The 16928-nt window shown below is 54.7% G+C and overlaps 1 protein-coding gene across 1 annotated transcript in view; it reads left to right on the forward strand.

The window, feature by feature from the left end:
- kcnh3 (potassium voltage-gated channel, subfamily H (eag-related), member 3) overlaps positions 1–16223 on the forward strand; it is a 69288-nt gene extending 53065 nt beyond the window's left edge. Inside the window, exons 9-15 of the mRNA XM_088930504.1 lie at positions 2888–3087; positions 3960–4209; positions 9413–9627; positions 12486–12736; positions 14561–14661; positions 15090–15142; positions 15251–16223. Coding sequence (XP_088786630.1) covers positions 2888–3087; positions 3960–4209; positions 9413–9627; positions 12486–12736; positions 14561–14661; positions 15090–15142; positions 15251–16201 — 2021 coding nt within the window. The 3' untranslated portion in view covers positions 16202–16223. The remainder of the gene's footprint in view (positions 1–2887; positions 3088–3959; positions 4210–9412; positions 9628–12485; positions 12737–14560; positions 14662–15089; positions 15143–15250) is intronic.
- Positions 16224–16928: the final 705 nt, after the last annotated feature.

A 16928-nucleotide genomic window follows, 5' to 3' on the forward strand; every position in this document is an offset into this window, starting at 1 on the left:
GCATGTCTATTGACTTTTCATTTGCATGTTATAGGGCATCAGTTTAAGAGCCCATTGATTCTCTCCACAAACCCTGGTTGATGACACTCGAAATACTCGACCGCCAGCAGAGCCGTTCTGAATGCGTGGGCTGACACTCTTCCCCCTGCTCTCCTTGCTGCCGTTCCTGGTTTATCAAATAAGTAGGGTGGCCGCCCACCCTGTTCATGCAAGCCGGGGTCCAGCTCAGTAACACTGCGTCGTGACTGAGGTTACAGAGGAAGAACCAGGAGGGTCTGATCTCCATCAGAGAGGAAGGAAGCCGCCTCCTCAACCTTTTACGTTAGGTTCCCCTGCTTTGCTTTGCCCTTGTGAATTTTGAGCTTGATCGGACAGGCCTTCTCCTTGGCCGCTCGCGTTGCGATGCTGGACCCCCCCGAGGCCGGGGGCTCTGCTCTGAACACCTGCGCCCTCAGACAGGGGCTGACAGGGCTGTGCACAAGGCCGCGGCTGTGCCTGGGCAGCGAGATCCGCGGCGGGGGCTGGGGAGGTCAGTGAAGCGTGAGAGCGCGTGGAGAAGTAAAAATGCCATGCATTTCCCAGCCCGGTAATGCTGTATGGATATGTATGAGATCTGCGCTGGTGCTGTGACAGACAGGCAAGGTCTGCTTCACGGGGGCGTCACGAGGGCATCACGAGGGTGTCACGAGGGCGTCATCTCTCTGCAGACGTCAGGCATGGGAGACCAGGTCACAGCGGTACTGGGGACACCGATGGACCCCCTGACCCTTTGTTTCTTGCTTTCTCCTGTTAGCCCATCAAAGCTGTTTCGTTCTTGCATTGAGCTCTTAGTCACAATGGGTAAAATGCTGCTTGGGCTCTGAGAAATGCGGATGACAGTTACGGCGAGTTATAAGGAGCCCTGTGCAGGTCTCCAGGAGCTACCGAATGGCTGCGAGTCCGAGAGGGGCGAGGCGAAAGGCGAGAAGAGTCCTCGTTACGATGGTCAAAGGCAAACAAAGATGCGAGCTCAGGAGGCGGACAGATTCCTAATACCGAGTGGTGACTGGGAGTGAACGGAGGGTTTAACTAGTGAAGAAAGAGGTGTGGAATGGAAATTGGATAATGAGGGTTAATTGACGCCAGCTGCACCCGTAATAATGACAGAGGCTGTAAAGGAACAGGTGAAGGTTTATTCCACGCTGAAAGGAAAAGAAAAGAGACACAACGTTTTGGCTCTGGAGCCTTCTTCAGGTGTCGTTCTCTTTTCTTCTCCTTTCAGTGTGGAATAAACCTTCACCTGTTCCTTTGCAGCCTATGCATGCTGACGCAGCTGCCTACTGAGCTTCTTCAATGTGGATAACAGGCTGTTTCCCAGCGTACCTTTATTGGGTGGTGTGAAGCCTGCAGACTGAGCTCTAGGAGACTGTCTCTCCTTGCCCGCTCCGCCTCAGCAGCAGACAGCACTGCTCGCTCTCCTCACCCTCAGACCAGCTGTCTGCGCCCACTTTACTCTGGCTGGACACGGCAGCACAAGAACTGGGCTCTCCTCCAGGTTTTGGTGATTGACACACGATACGCCCTGCTCTGAGCGCTCAGCTCTCCTGTCATTTGAAGGTGTTTCAGCATGGATCGAGTGATGGAAGGATGTCCAGCCACAGGCACAGTTGAGTGACACGCAGTGCGGTGGTGCCGGCTTGGCGCTGAGTGACCACATCATGATGTAATCCGTCACAGGGCAGGAGCAGCCCTGTCGTGCTTCATCACTGCTGCTAACTGCAGCCGAGCAGCTACAACCCCCAGCTGTTGCTGTGTTTAGGCACTGCATAGTTGTTAGTGTGACAGGCGGGGTTCCGAACAGGCAGAGGCAACAGAGAATATGCCTTGTGCACAGTGCATTGCCACTCACACAGCTGCGCTGTGGAAATTGTGCACTGTGGATGAGCGACAGTGCTGAAGCTGATACGACTCCTGAAGCAGAGCTGCAGACTCCTACACAGGTCACTCCCCTCCCTCCTGCCCTCCTCTACTCTGCCATTGCCGGCCTTCCTGGGCCAGCATGGAAAGCCCAGGAAGGCTATCCCTTGGCCCGATCTCTTGGCCTGATCCAGCTCACAAGAGGCAGGGCAGGCTGACTCCATCCCAGGCAACTGGGAGCTCATTGCCGTTGTTTGTGAGCCGCAGACAGATTTCAGCCTGGAGCTGCGACCCCAGCACCCAGAGGAGCAGCTGTCACTGGAACCCACACGGAGAGCAAACGTGTCAGCTGGGGAAGAGAGAGGATCGTGTCTGTACATTTGGAGGTTTTTTTCTTTCCCTCCTAATTATTATTATTATTATTCAGATGCTTTATTTTAATTTTAGCAACTCTCGTGTAGCCATGGAAACAGTCTGGGAGCTGAATGGCAGCACCAGCTGGGGGGCAGATCCACAGGTGAAGTCTGAGGGGTCCAGCAGAAGGGCCTCCCGCTGGCCAGTGCACTGCGCAGCCCAGGGGCACGCTGCACTGGGCAGGGGCCACTCTGTAAGGAGAACTGAAGATGCTGCCGTTTGTGGGGGGGTGGAGAGTGGGAGGGTTTGCAGCGACATATCAGAACACGTCTGGAATTGTCCTCACACGCGGCGACTCACACACGCACAGCTACAGTCCTCTTGAACACGATCAGCAGGCTCGCCAGCACTTAGACTCACACAGCCTGGAGTTCTGTCAAGCTTCAGACGTGGAAGAGGGGGTGGAAAAGTGCCTCCCAAATACCCTTCTGTGGTATCCAAATCACCCCTTCCCTCCCCTGTCCCTCTCCTGACCTCCTACTGCCCTCCCAGCTCCTACCTGTGTGTCCAGACTGCCTCCCCTCTCTCTGTCTGTCTCACACTCACACTCCCTCCCCTCTCTCTCTCCCCCGCCCAGCCCTGATGCACGCTGTGGTGTTCGGTAACGTGACAGCGATCATCCAGCGCATGTACTCGCGCCGCTCGCTGTACCACACGCGCACCAAGGACCTGAAGGACTTTATCCGCGTGCACCGGCTCCCCAAGGCCCTGGAGCAGCGCATGCTGGAGTGCTTCCAGACCACCTGGTCCGTCAACAACGGCATCGATGTCAACGAGGTGAGGGAGCGACCCGGGAGCACCTGTGTGCCTTGAGCCCACACCCCAGTGCTCACGTTAATCCCAGCTCTTGATCAATTGTAACCCTAACCCTAGTGCCAGCCTTCCCTTAACCCCTGGGAGTCAGCCCTACACCTAACTCCAGATGTAACCCTAAACCTAATCCCAGCTCTACACCCAGATCCAGAAGTATTGTCAAATCCTAATTCAATCCCTAGCCTAAATCTGGAAAGCTGTGCTGCAACTCTGACCTTAAATCTAACCCTAGGCCTATTCCTAACCTTTGCTGTGCTGTAGACCTCCCATCAGCCCTCGTCTTACCCCTTGCTTTAATCCTATTGTTAGTCCTAACACTATGTCTATAGTTAAAACTATCACTCAACCCCAGGCCCTGCAACTCACCTTACAGTGACCCCGAGAGTCATCCTTCAGACAGGTCGGACGGTCTAATGACTCACTCCCTCCACTGTGAATTCACACTGCTCTCATCCGGGAGATGCCTCTGTGGCCCCAGGTGTAACAGTAACAGGCTCAGGAAATCTGTCATCCCCTCTGCAGCCCCGCTGTGAAACCACTCTCTTACCTCCTGAACCACTGCTGAGCTGTTTTCCTTGTTGTTGGTCCGTTTTAGTCGTACCGCTGCGAAGGAGAGATAAAGAATTGACCATTAAACAGGAATCTCTTGGAAAAAAGCAGACGTGAGCAGGTTAAATGTTAATCCTAACCATGCAGCTGCTTCCTCTTCTGCAGAAACTGGTGTCCTTCTAACCCTAGCCTAACCTCCATCACCTGCCTGCCCGCCTGCCTGCGCTGCCATGTCGCTTTTTCCTTTCCTGTCCCTGTCCCTGTCCCCGTCCGCTCCCCGCCTCCAGCTCCTGAAGGACTTCCCGGACGAGCTGCGCGCGGACATCGCCATGCACCTGAACAAGGAGCTGCTGCAGCTGCCGCTGTTCGAGTCGGCCAGCAGGGGGTGCCTGCGCTCCCTCTCGCTCATCATCAAGACCTCCTTCTGCGCGCCGGGGGAGTTCCTCATCCGGCAGGGCGACGCGCTGCAGGCCATCTACTTCGTGTGCTCGGGGTCCATGGAGGTGCTGAAGGACAACACCGTGCTGGCCATCCTAGGTACTGGATCCACTGGGCGAACATTTTTGCGTGCTGTCTCTGCACCGGGGCCGCACCAGGAGAGTGAGACCGGCCCACTGATTGCATCCTGGGGAGGCAGCACAGGACTGCTGTAAAGCCCATTTAGTTTTGGCTAGATAATATTTTTCATTGCAAATGAACTTTGCTCGTGGAGGATGGGGGAAAGCACTGGTATAGAAGCTCAGCAGTCTTTGCTGTGGCAGTAAGGGATGTGCAAAGTGAACCCACCCACCCCCCCCCCCCCCCCCCTCCTCCCGGGAGCAAATGGAACAGTCCGCTCTCTTCAGAACGTGACCCCTGTCCTTCAGAGGTCACTCCCAGCTTATTTAGGGTTGGCGGCACCAGTCGCCTCTGACCCTGTCAGAGAATAATTTGTTGATGATTAAGGACAAGAAAATGAATCTGTATGTTCACCGAAATATTCAATAAGCCTTTCTCAAAAAAACCTGGAATAGGGATGCTGCTGACGTAAGCGTACTCTCAAAATGACTGCAATTATTGAGAGCCACTATTTGGAAAATCTTTAAAAAATAATAGCCGTCACAAAATATGCAAGGCGCGTTTGCCAGTATTGGAAAATCAGGTCTTTTGTGCATTGACGTTAGAGCTGTTCAGTGAAAAGAGTATTTTCCTGCCCTCAATTGCCACCCCTGGGATTGCTTGTCTGCCCAGCCTGGCCAGCGTCCTGTGTGACTGAGAGTCTGGGCACCAGGGCGGCGTGCTCCGCCCCCCTGACACTCGCGCTCGGACCCCAGCGCGTGCCGGGCGGGAGGCCTGGCCCCGCGGGCACATCTGCTCGTCATTACCCACTTCGCACTGCCACCACCACTGCGGTAAATAAGGAACAAGGCAAATAGGGAGCTGGGAGAGTGGCAACAGGCTCGATAAAGAACAGACAGAGACAGTCAGGTATAATTACATGGTACACGAACAGGGGCCGGCTCTGGTGAGACAGCTCCAGGCAGGGCGGGGGGCTGGGACTGCAAGCTTGTTGTCTTTAGGATGAGGGCCACCTCAACCCCCTGACACACACACACACACACACACACACACACACACACACACACACACACACATTCCTGATATGTGCACCAAGACATGCAGATCACGCAGCGCAGCCTGGGAGGGCAGGGCAATCGTGCCCTCGCGCCAGGTGGGCCACACATCAGAGAAGTGGGCAGAAACCGATGCACGGTGCCTACAACCCTCTGAGAAGCTCCTGTCTGTGCAACAAAACCCGTCTTCTGTCAGCAGCAGCATCATCTTGTCCTTTTTCTCGCAGCCCCTCGGTCCAGACAGGCAGCCACGAGTCAGCATTGCAGAAAAACAAGGTTGTTTGATCTATCTGCGGGGACTGGAGGGAGTGGAGAGCTGTCACACTCCCCTCGTCTCTCCAGCGAAGAGTTACGAGCTGCCACGGCTGCAGTGATTGCAGTCTCCTCCCCCCCCCCACACGGCGCTCCGGGCTGGGGGCTCCAAGATCAATCTGCTGCCTTTTTACCAGAGTGCTCAACATGGCCCCAAGCGTTCACGCCCAGCCAGACGTGAGGCATGAGCTCCTAGATTGAGACTCATTGCTGTGAGAGATGCGGTGACTAAGTGTGACTCGGGGGGGCGGCCAGGGGGCCGGAAAGGAGGTGTGTGTGTGTGTGTGTGTGAGGGAGGGAGGAAGGGGACTGTTCTCAGCCTTGGAGCCCTCGTGCTGTCTCCACCTCTGCTCCAGTAAAGGGAAGAACAGCACGAGGAAGGTGGCCGGAGTGGGAGAGTGTCTTCAGAAAGAGCCCCTCCCTGTGCTGGGGGTGCAATGGAACCAGAGCTCTGTCACACACACACTGACCACAGCGAAGCCGACCCAGGCTTCCTTCCAGGAAAGCAGGTTTAGGTTCTCAGTTCATCCAGTCTGGATTTGCGTTCTGTTTTGCATCCAATTGATTGCAACTAATCTACTGTACGTGTAGATATGGTCTGACAGAACAAACCGTTTTTTTTTCCAAATGTTTAAGAATGTACGGACTGTGGAGGGTTCCTGTGTGAGAAGGCAGAAAATGAGTGCGAGACAAAGGAGGTTGAATCGATGTGCACAGTGGGACTGGTGCACAGTGCTTGTGTAGCGCGCTGGGAGCGCAGCAATGAAATCAGCACCATTGTTCAGCACCCTGGACAGCAGTCGATCTCCAGACTGTCTCTGAGCTGCTGGCAGCCCCTGCAACAGGCTGACAGATCTGCCACTCTGGTGCTTTTGAGCTCCGTCGGATTCAAGACCCCCAGGCAGTTTCAACATCGCCCTTCCTTTTCTCTCAGATGTTTGTTAATATAAGCCATTCTCTAGATCTATAGATATTTTGCTCTTTTGTGTTTTTCATTTCCTTTTTTTTAATGTTTTCTGCCTTTTTACAAAAAGCGCAGCTTTGAAATGTGACAAAATGATTCCACTGTCTGCCGACACTTCCTACGCCAGCAGTAGACACATCGGCCTCGTGCTTGAGCGTCTGTGTCAGGCCCTGCATGACGCACTGCACCGCCTGTGCTTGTACCACATCTCTCTGGGCTGACTCTGTCTTTGAGGGAAACAGGCTCAGCACCAGGAGGGTTCCATCACTGACAGGATTATTAATGAGTTGCTCAGTGTGCAAATGCATTGAAGTCTAAATGTACAGTATACGAATATGAAGTGTGAATCCGAGGAGCAATTGTGTGTGTGCAGTAAGGTAAGGTGAAAATATAGTGACAAGACAACAAAGAGGCAGGCTCAAACCAGGAGAGTCCCGGGATTTGAGAAGTAATGGAGACGAAGCCGGCATGTGGCCGGTGCTTGAGTGGGCAGGTGACAGTGCCAGCCTGAGAATCAGGAATGTTGAGCTTCTTGAAGGAGGCAGCTGAGAGGTCAGAGGCACTGAGTCTGCAGCTGGCGCTGAGAGGGCAGTCCTCTCCTCCCCTGAGGGACAAGGCCAGGAACGGGCTGGGGCTGAGGGAGAAGGCAGGGGGGTGGCAGGGCAGGCTGGTGCGCAAGGAGACGAGGGGCAGAATGCGGGCAGGAGCGGCGTGGTGTGGTGAGACAGGCGCAGGCGAGAATCAGGGTGTAGAAGCAGGGCTGTAACATGTCGAGGCTGGAATAGAGTCAGGGAGAGAAAAGACCAGGCGCGCTGCAGACCCGCAGGTGCGCCGGTGCTCTGTACCAATTAGATTCATCTGTATTCCACCCCATGATTGTATCTCAGCTTCCCGACCCTGGAAAGGTTCGATGCAAGACTCCACAGGCACCAGTTATTGGCTCTCTGTCTGTTAGTTTATTATTTGCAGTGCTTTGTGCTGCTGTTTCATTAAGTCCAAAAGGTCACCCTCTAGAATACCCCCTAATTCTCCATGCCTCCTTTGAAATTCATTAATTGAAGCCATCTAATTAAATGCAATATGGTAAAAAGGGCTTTGCGTTCTGCAGCCCCCTCAGCCGGAGTGTTTATCTTGACATATCTTGGTTTGTTTGCTGAACTGCGGCAGAGCAGAAACGAAGTTGTGTATAAATTATAAATCCTGCCTGTCTCTTCCTCTCTCACTCATTGTCAGCTGAAAGACCTGCAGCAGAAAAGGGCTGTCATCACTGCCGACAGCAGTACAAACGGCTGATTTCATCTCCCCCTCTCCTTGATTGAGTTAGAGCTGTTTCTGCGCGCGCGCGTGTGTGTGTGCGTGTTTGTTTAGGCCTGTGTGAGTTTACATGTGTGTGCATGTGCATGCATGCTTGTGTTTGTGTATATGAATGAGTTTGTATGTGTGTATTAGTATGAGCGCACTGTTGCATGCTCATGTTTAAGTGTGTAAAACTGCCAGCTGTGTCTGTTAGGCTGAGTTCTTAGTAGATCATTAGTAACTCTACACACAACAACACAGCATCAGCAGAGACCTGTTTCTCTAGTTTGTATGGAGCCCACAGCCCCAGCCTAGCCAACCAACTGCATGAAAAACCCTGACCACTGAATCGATCGGCATTAATAATTCACTGTCAATACATTATTAATACGGTATGGATTATTAATACCTTTCTACATGCTGAGGCAAACCTCCACTTCTTTTGTGCCACATCTTTCATGGTTCAGCTGGATTACCGTGGAGGGCTGGAGACAGGAGAGGGCCGGAGGGACCTCACTGCCTTCCCAGCACCTACTGAGCACCCGAGCCACAGAGCTGCGTGCTGCCCCCGGTTGGTGCTCACAGATGCGCGCACAGACTGACACAGGGACACCCAGTCTTCCCGGAGATGCAGAAGTCAGACGAGTAGAGAGGCACAGATAACGCGTTCTGGCAGTGTATTAAATAGATGTTGAACTCTGAAAGGGATGGAAGAAAACAAGGGGAAAATGGAAGCAATAGAAAGATTAAATAATGAGATGGCTGGGAGCCGTTTTCAGCCGCGGGCTGGATGCAGGGCTTTAGGAGCTCCGTGCACAGAGCACAGCGAGTGCCCGGTCCTCCTCTGCCCTTGTGCTCAAAGAGGCTGTCTGTGGGGACGCGCTGTGCCCACACCGCCTCTATCAGAGCTGTGATGAATTAGAGATGAAAGCTCTGCGGGAAGCTGGCAGCCCTGTGAGAGGGGCCCTGGTGAAGGAACGATCTGTGTTAACATGCAGAGAGGGAGGGAGAGGTGCCGTGAAAGGGATCTGAAAGACTCTCTGAAGTGTGTCCGCACTGAAGGAGAAAGCCACCCGGGCATGTGAGTTAGAGCTGAGATACTGACAGACAGACAGGAGGTGAGAGCGTGTGCATTAGGAGCTAGTGCAGAAGTACTGGGAGAGAGGGAGGCAGTGTGGGCTAGTGGTTAGAGCTGAGGCACTGGGAGAGAGAGAGAGGGAGGCAGTGTGGGCTAGTGGTTAGAGCTGAGGCACTGGGAGAGAGAGAGGGGGCAGTGTGGGCTAGTGGTTAGAGCTGAGGCACTGGGAGAGAGAGAGGGAGGCCGTGTGGGCTAGTGGTTAGAGCTGAGGCACTGGGAGAGAGAGAGGGAGGCAGTGTGGGCTAGTGGTTAGAGCTGAGGCACTGGGAGAGAGAGAGGGGGAGGCAGTGTGGGCTAGTGGTTAGAGCTGAGGCGGTGCAGACTAGTAATTTTATTTCTGAATTGTTGTCAGTTGAGACACTTCAGTGAGATAAGCAGCTCTCTGTTGATTTTTGATTCTCTCTCTCCGTGTTGCAGGAAAAGGAGACCTTATTGGCTCGGACTCGTTGACCAAGGAGCAGGTGATCAAGACAAACGCCAATGTGAAGGCACTGACCTACTGTGACCTGCAGTACATCAGCCTGAAGGGGCTGCGTGAGGTGCTGCGGCTGTACCCCGAATATGCCCACCGCTTCGTGACTGAGATCCAGCACGACCTGACCTACAACCTCCGGGAGGGCAGCGGGCTCGACGTGAGTTCAGCCTCACACAGAACACCCACAGCCGGCTGCTCACACACTGCACACACACCTGCGTGTTGCATGCCTGCATTTTCAGACAATACTAAAAACTGTTAAGAAATCAAAGGGGGTGTCTGAGAGCCATGGATACATCAAGGGTTTTAAGAGCATGTGCAATACCAGCAACGACAGTCATACAACTGAACAGCTTACAGTACAGAGCAAATCGCACTTGCACACAATCAGACAGGCATGCACACACGAGACACACACACATTGAGAGACAGGCATGCACACACAGACACACACACACATTGAGAGACAGGCATGCACACACAGACACACACATACATTCAGAGACAGGCATCCACACACTCACACACACACACACACACACACACACAGATTCAGAGACAGACATGCACACACTTACTGAGGCATGCACACACAGAGACACACACACATTGAGAGACAGGCATGCACACACAGACACACACATTGAGAGACAGGCATGCCCACACAGACACACACACATTCAGAGACAGGCATGCACACACAGAGAGACAGGCACGCACACACACACAGAAATATCCCTGTGTGGCTGCTCCTTGCGCTTGGTGCTGCCAGGAATAGCTCGGGGGGGAGGGGAGGCACTACTGCGCTCTCAGTGTCTCCCGGCAGCCCTGCCTGCTGTGTTACTAAGATTGGATCTGGGAGATAAAAATAGATCCACACAGCCCAGGGAGGGGGGACATCCTCCACTGGCCAACACCAGCAGTGTGTCAGCACAGCACAGGGGCAGCACACAGACTGCATGAACAGGAATGAAGAGGCATGGCTTCAAAAGCACACGTTTTCAGAAAGGTTGCAAACGAGAGGATCTGATCTGATCTGATGGCTGAGGGTCCTAGCCAGAGCATCGGCTTCAACAAAATGGCTGGGTAGCTTGTCCCAAATCCACAACCCTTTGTGTAAAGAAGTGCCTCCTGTTGTCGGCTTTAATTGCCCTTCTCCGTGGCTTCCTCCTGTGCCCCCTGGTTTGTGTTTCACTGTTCACTCTGCAGAGGTCTGCTGGGAGGGCCTCCTCAGTGTCTTTGAGGACCCCAAATACTCGAATTGGTGCCCCACGTAGTCTCCTCTGGTCAAGACTAAAGAGATTTGTGGCAGTTGATTAGAAAAACCTGAACTTATTGTCCCCCCAAAAATATCTTGCAAGCCCTGTGCTCCCCAAAACGCTTGGTTTTTCCTGCCAGCAGGTGAGTGACTTTTACTCCTGAGCCTGACTGCAGCACCCCTACTGCGCTGCAGACTGGACACCAGCAGCAAGATGCAAAGACATGCTGTTCATCCACAGAGGTGTTCAGCCCTGAGATAGTGTTCAGGAGCTCCACGTGCTGAGCTGAAACATGCTTATCAACAGAGGTGTGCAGCCCTGCGGTAGTGTTCAGGAGCAGTTCGTACTCAGCTGAAACATGTTAATCCACAGAGCTGTACTGTGACACTATGTTTCATCTGAGCATGAAACATAGTGTCAATACACAGAGGTCTGCAGTCCTGCTGTAGATAGTGTTCAGGAGCAGCTCATACTCAGCTGAAACATGCTAATCCACAGAGGTCTGCAGTCCTGCAGTAGATAGTGTTCAGGAGCAGCTCGTGCTCAGCTGTCAACTGGACACCGAGGGCAGACACACACAATCGCACAGCATGGTCACACAGGGCACGAGCACACTCAGTCGTGCACAGGAAGAAACGTGCGTTTTCACACATTCGCACGAGCACAGGTTCAACAATAAGTGCTCAGAAAAGGCAAAGACACGAGCACGTGCAGCGCACACACACTCACGGTGCCCAGCACCATGCTGCCCGGCAGCTCCGCCTGCTCTCCGTTACTAAGATTAGACACGAGAGCTAAAAATAAGCCGTGGCCGACGGGGGAGACCCCCAGAGAGGCAGCGCGACACGGGGGGGCAGGGCAGAGGCAGAATCTGACAGGGAGAGCAGAGAGAGGAGGAGCAGAGCAGTTCTGAATTTCTTTTTAACCCTGAGAGGAAGGAGGGAAGGAGAGGGCAGGAAAGGGAGGGGAGAGAGAGGTTTACCAGGGAGGAAACGACAGAGTGGGAAAGGCCGAGAGACTTTCTGCCATGACTTGATTATACTGATGTTAGGAGGCTGCCTTGCCCCGCAGGGCCGAGCCTGGATACAGAGCCTTCCTTGGGGATTGATTTTGACTCGGGAAAGAGGAGGGAGGTCATGCTGTCTGGAAGAGAAGAGAGATTAAACAAAGAGACTCCCTCCTCTGGGAAAGCTCAGGAGGAAGACAAAGATGGGAGGAGACAGTGAGAGACAGGGAGATGAGGGCGGCGCAGGATGAAGCTCGGCGATGTGCTGCCCCCCGGTGGTTCTCTGTGTTCTGTACCTCTATGATGAGCACTCGGAGATGCAGCAGAAACTTGGTAAAACGGGCAAAGTCAGTCAATTCTGCTGCTATGGCATCCTGCATCAAAAACGTCTTTTTGGAGAGCAGTTACTGCCTAGGTAGGAGTAACCACTGGGAACCATCAATGTTTACTGCCGTGCACTACAGTTTCTTGTGCCCCAGCTATGTACTCACACTAACCTGGACCTGCAGGCCCACTCACACCTCAGACACACTGGCTGGCCACAGAAGCAGGGCTCTGTTCTGACAGCAGCCAGCTGTGTAAGTGCCTAGTCTCGCTCTCCTCCTCTTTCTTTCAAGATCAAATTCAACGAGCTCTATTGGCATGACTGGTCACTTACAGGGTTGCAAAGCAATAATGATAGAAGATAGTGACCGACTGTCACATTGTCACATTGTCACATTCACTCTCCCTTGTCTCCCTCTGTTCCAGCTGGACTGGGAGAGTAATGGGGGTCTGGTGAAGAAACTGCCCTCCATCAGGGAGGATGAAGAGGGAGATGAAGATGAGCAGTCACACCTGTCCTCTATTCCACGATCACCCCTCCGCCTGTCCAGGGGTCTCAACTCACCCCTGCGCTCCCCACTCCTCGCCCCTCGACCCTTCCGCCCCCCCGCCGACAGCAGGCCCACCACCCTGCAGATCCCCCTCGTCAGCTTCAGCGCCCCCCCAGAGCTCCCCAGGTAGGGCCCGGACGCACCCACAGTCTGGAGTAACGCACCATGCACACCAGTCTGGAACAATCCAGTCTAGAACATCAGACCATCTGGAATAACACAGCAGAAATAACACTGCGTGTCTCTGAGTGTGCGCTTGTGTCACTGAGTGTGCGTGCGTGCACGTGTCTCTGAGTGTGTGCGCGTGTCTCTGAGTGTGTGAGCGCGTCTCTGTGTGTGTGTCTCTGAATGTGCGTGTTAGTGTCTCTGAATGTGCGTCTCTGAGTGTGTGTATGTCTCTGAATGTGCGTGCGTCTCTGAGTGTGCGTATGTCTCTGAATGTGCATGTGTCTCTGAATGTGCGCGTGTCTCTTAGTGTGTCAAAACCAGCATCACAATCTAGAAGATCAGCACTATGTAGAATATTAATCTAGTTTAGAAAATCACCACAGCCTGGAATAACACAGAAATCCAAACTATCTCAATGCAGAACAGCACAGCATGGAATACCAATCCAGCCCAGAACTAATATAATACTAAGCAAATCCAAAACAGGACATGTAGGACATATCCACAGACCCGAACCAGCACGACAAGCTCCTTTCTTAATCTCTAATAGAATAAATTGGGTGCTTGTTTGGACAAGTTTAATATACTGTCTGTCCCAGGTCTGATCATTTCAATTGCTCCTGGTTTGTTCTGTCTGGGAATCAGGACAGTCAGCCCACACTATCTCCAGGAGACTCCTGGGAGGTTCCTGAAGAGGAAGAGTGTGGTCTGATTTCCAGTCCTACTAAGAAACAATTTATTTGTCACTCCGTCAGAGCTGATCCGGTATTTAGTCCCAGATTGAAGATGCCTGTGGACCAGGCAGTCTCTAATCTAGCCAAAACAGCCAGGCAGCCTCAGGACGTAAACGAGGACTGATGAACAGATGGAAAAATACGAGAGCTCTGCCTGAAGGCCCTCATCAGTCCTCCTCCTTCCCAGCATGCTGTCTAGCGAGAGGGGCTGGTGGAGATGCCAGCATTCTGTTCCTATGGTTACCCCGGAGCACATGATCGGGTGTCCATGGCAACACAGCGGCTGGAGACGAGAAGGAAGAGATGTGCAGTACAGGAGCCCAGCATGTCTTACTGAGAGCCTGGAACAGCGAGAGTCGTTAGAGAGGCCACGTGCTCTGCCATTAACCCCTCTCTGATCTGTGCTAAAAATTCATTACTGAAACAAAAAATCTGACTTTCCTGTCTGCTTCTGTTAAGGAAAGCTGATACAGAACTAATACAATGAACATTTACACAGCTCCCACAGCCTTGGTTTGAAATGAATATCTGCTGATATCGGTGGCAGCAGAGCATGGTGTGTAGATTGTAGTCAACTTAAGTTGTTTCTTTCTTCTCAGTTCTTCTTTGTTGACTTTGACTCAGACCTTCTCTGCTTGCTTTCAACACGCCCCTCTGCTGACATCTAGCGGCTGGCTTTGGTAAAGCAGTGTCTCCTCACATACACTCTTCAGCAGCCGTACTGGCACTGGCCTGCTGCACAACCTGATCTAAACAGTGCATCACCCCCCCCAGTCACAGCAGCGTGTTTCTTCATGTGATTCTGATCTTCATCTTGGACTTGACATCTGTGTGCGTCTATGTGCTTCATTTCTTTTGAAGAACAGCTGCCTTCATGTGGCACACTTACTGGATTCAAGAGCGTTGGACCAGTCCAGAAGAGGCATTGCTCTGTCCTGCTCGGTTCAGGGCGCAGGGAGGCAGGGACACACTGGATGGAGTAGTGTCTCTCTGCCCACCCTCCTGTCTCCTCTGAGCTCTTGGTCTCGTCCTCTCTCTCTCTCTGCAGGTTTGTTGATGGGATCGAGACGGAGTCCAGCGTCATGTCAGCCCCCAGGTGTGAGTCCAGCCCCAGTGTGACCCACAGCAACCCCCCCACGCCAAGCCCAGGTAAGACAGCCCCGCCGTGACGAGTCCACAGTGAAGGAGGGACTGCTCCACGCCGAGCACCTGTGTGTCTCTGTCTCACACCTCACTCCCTCTTCCTCCTCTCACTCCCTCTCTCTCTTACTCTCTATCCCTCACACTCCTCATCTCTCTCACTCCCTGTCCCTCTCACTCCTCATCTCTCTCACCCCCTGTCCCTCTCACTCCTCATCTCTCTCACTCCCTGTCCCTCTCACTCCTCATCTCTCTCACTCCCTGTCCTTCTCACTCCCTGTCCCTCTCACTCCTCATCTCTCTCACCCCCTGTCCCTCTCACTCCTCATCTCTCTCACCCCCTGTCCCTCTCACTCCTCATCTCTCTCACTCCCTGTCCCTCTCACTCCTCATCTCTCTCACCCCCTGTCCCTCTCACTCCCTGTGTCTCTCTGCAGGAAGCCGAGAGCAAGCCGAGACCAGACACAGCATCACTAGGTTGAGTCAGGAGGTGAGTCAATACTGCTACTACTCATAATATACATGATGATTACTAGTTGCGCAGTAATTCAGTAACTCACCCTCTTTCCCTGCTTCTCCCTCGCCTCCCTCTCTCTAGATGTCCAGTCTGTCCCAGCAGGTGGCTCAGCTGAGCAGTGAGCTCCAGGAAATGACCCGCCTGCTGAGGCCCCTCCTGCTGAGGTCCCAAGCCATCCCCCCCTCGCTGACCCCCACCTTAACCCCGCCCCCCAGCAGTGCCAGCGCGCCGTCTGTCACAAGCCCCCCGCCACCCTCCCCTGCTCGCCTGACCTCCCCCCCGGCCCCCCCCGCCCCTCCCCCGGCCAGCTCCTCGCTCACCGCCCCTGCCTCTCTTCTCGGCAGCCACTCGGAGCCCCACCTGGAGGACGCGGAGGCAGGTGGGCTCTTGGGCAGTCTGCTCCCCTCCTGCCCCCCCCAGAGAGCCCCCCTCCAGCCCCAGACATCCGCCTGTTTCCCAGGAAGCCCCTGCCAGCCCCCCGCCCAGCCGGGGGCCAGGAAGGAGGGCGCAAAGACCCCGTGCCCCCTCCAAGACCGGTGGCCCCTCGTCTCTCCGTCTCCCTCGCCCTCGCTGTCTCTGTCCCTGTCCCCCTCCCTCTCGTCCTCTCCCTCCCAGTCTCCCTCCGTCTCCCCTTGCCTGGGGCCGCACCTCTCCGCAGCCGAGAGCCGGAAGAGAGGCCCCCGCCCCAAGCTGCCACCCCGTTCCTCTCCGCCGGTCACCCCCCCACACGCCCCTTCCTGCCCCGGTGACCCACAGTGTCTTTCCGGCTCTCCGGGGAACCGGGGGGTCGGACATTACGCCCCTTCACCTTGCCCCTACACCCCCTGTTCCCACCCCTCTCCCTCTCCCTCCTGCCCCGGGACCTGGGACTCTCCCGGGGAGAGGGAGGGGGCGCGGCAGGCGGGGTCCCCCAGCCACACGGGGTCCAGCAGCAAGCCCCCCCCTCTGGAGCTGCGGGAGTGGGGGGCAGGCGGGGAGCACCCCCAAACGGAGAACATCAGCTTCATCGACGAAGAGGGGACCCCCCTGTGAGAAGGAGAGAGGCTGAGGAGCGAGCGCCGGACTGAGAGAGAAAGAGGGACCCCCTCGCTGTGCACATCCCACCCCCTCGGCCCCGCCCTGCTGCACCAGGGGCACCCCCGTTCCCTACATCGCTGCCACCCCTGCCTGTCTGCCGTGGGCACACCTGCGGGCACACAGGGTGCTCCAGCTCCCATCTTCCCCTGGGCCAGAGCGCGCGCTGGCGTCGGCACCCTGGGCACTGACAGACGCTATGGGCACGGCATGCCAGTGTAAACCAGTCGTCTGCGGGTACGAGAGACAGAGGGGAGGGACCCCCACCGGTTTTCAGCTGCTGCTTGCTCCCGTGCACAGGGCCTGACACAGACGCTCGTGGGCGGACCAGGACGAATTGACACCACCACAGGCGTGAGGACCCCCTCCAGGGGCGGAGTGGCAGTGGAACGGGTGGAACGGTGGCCGTGTCGAAGGGGTCTGCAGGCACGCAGGAGACGGGGTCTGCCGGCCTACTGCCATACCAGTGAAGCACACAGACCCCAGTCCCGTCTCCTAACTCTTCACACTTGAGCTTCACTTCCTTCTCCAACACGCGTTCGTGGCTCCCGAGCGCAGTGCTACCCCCTGTGTGCTCCTGGAAGACGGGGCCCTCTGTCCAGATGACCTGCTGTTCTTCATTACCCCCTTACCCCCATTGTGGCCCCTGTTCACCAGCTTGCAGGCGATGCTGGATTGGTCCAGT

This window comes from Atractosteus spatula, chromosome 13 (genome assembly GCF_055471065.1).
Source record: "Atractosteus spatula isolate fAtrSpa1 chromosome 13, fAtrSpa1.hap1, whole genome shotgun sequence".
Classification (NCBI taxonomy): Eukaryota; Metazoa; Chordata; class Actinopteri; order Semionotiformes; family Lepisosteidae; genus Atractosteus; species Atractosteus spatula.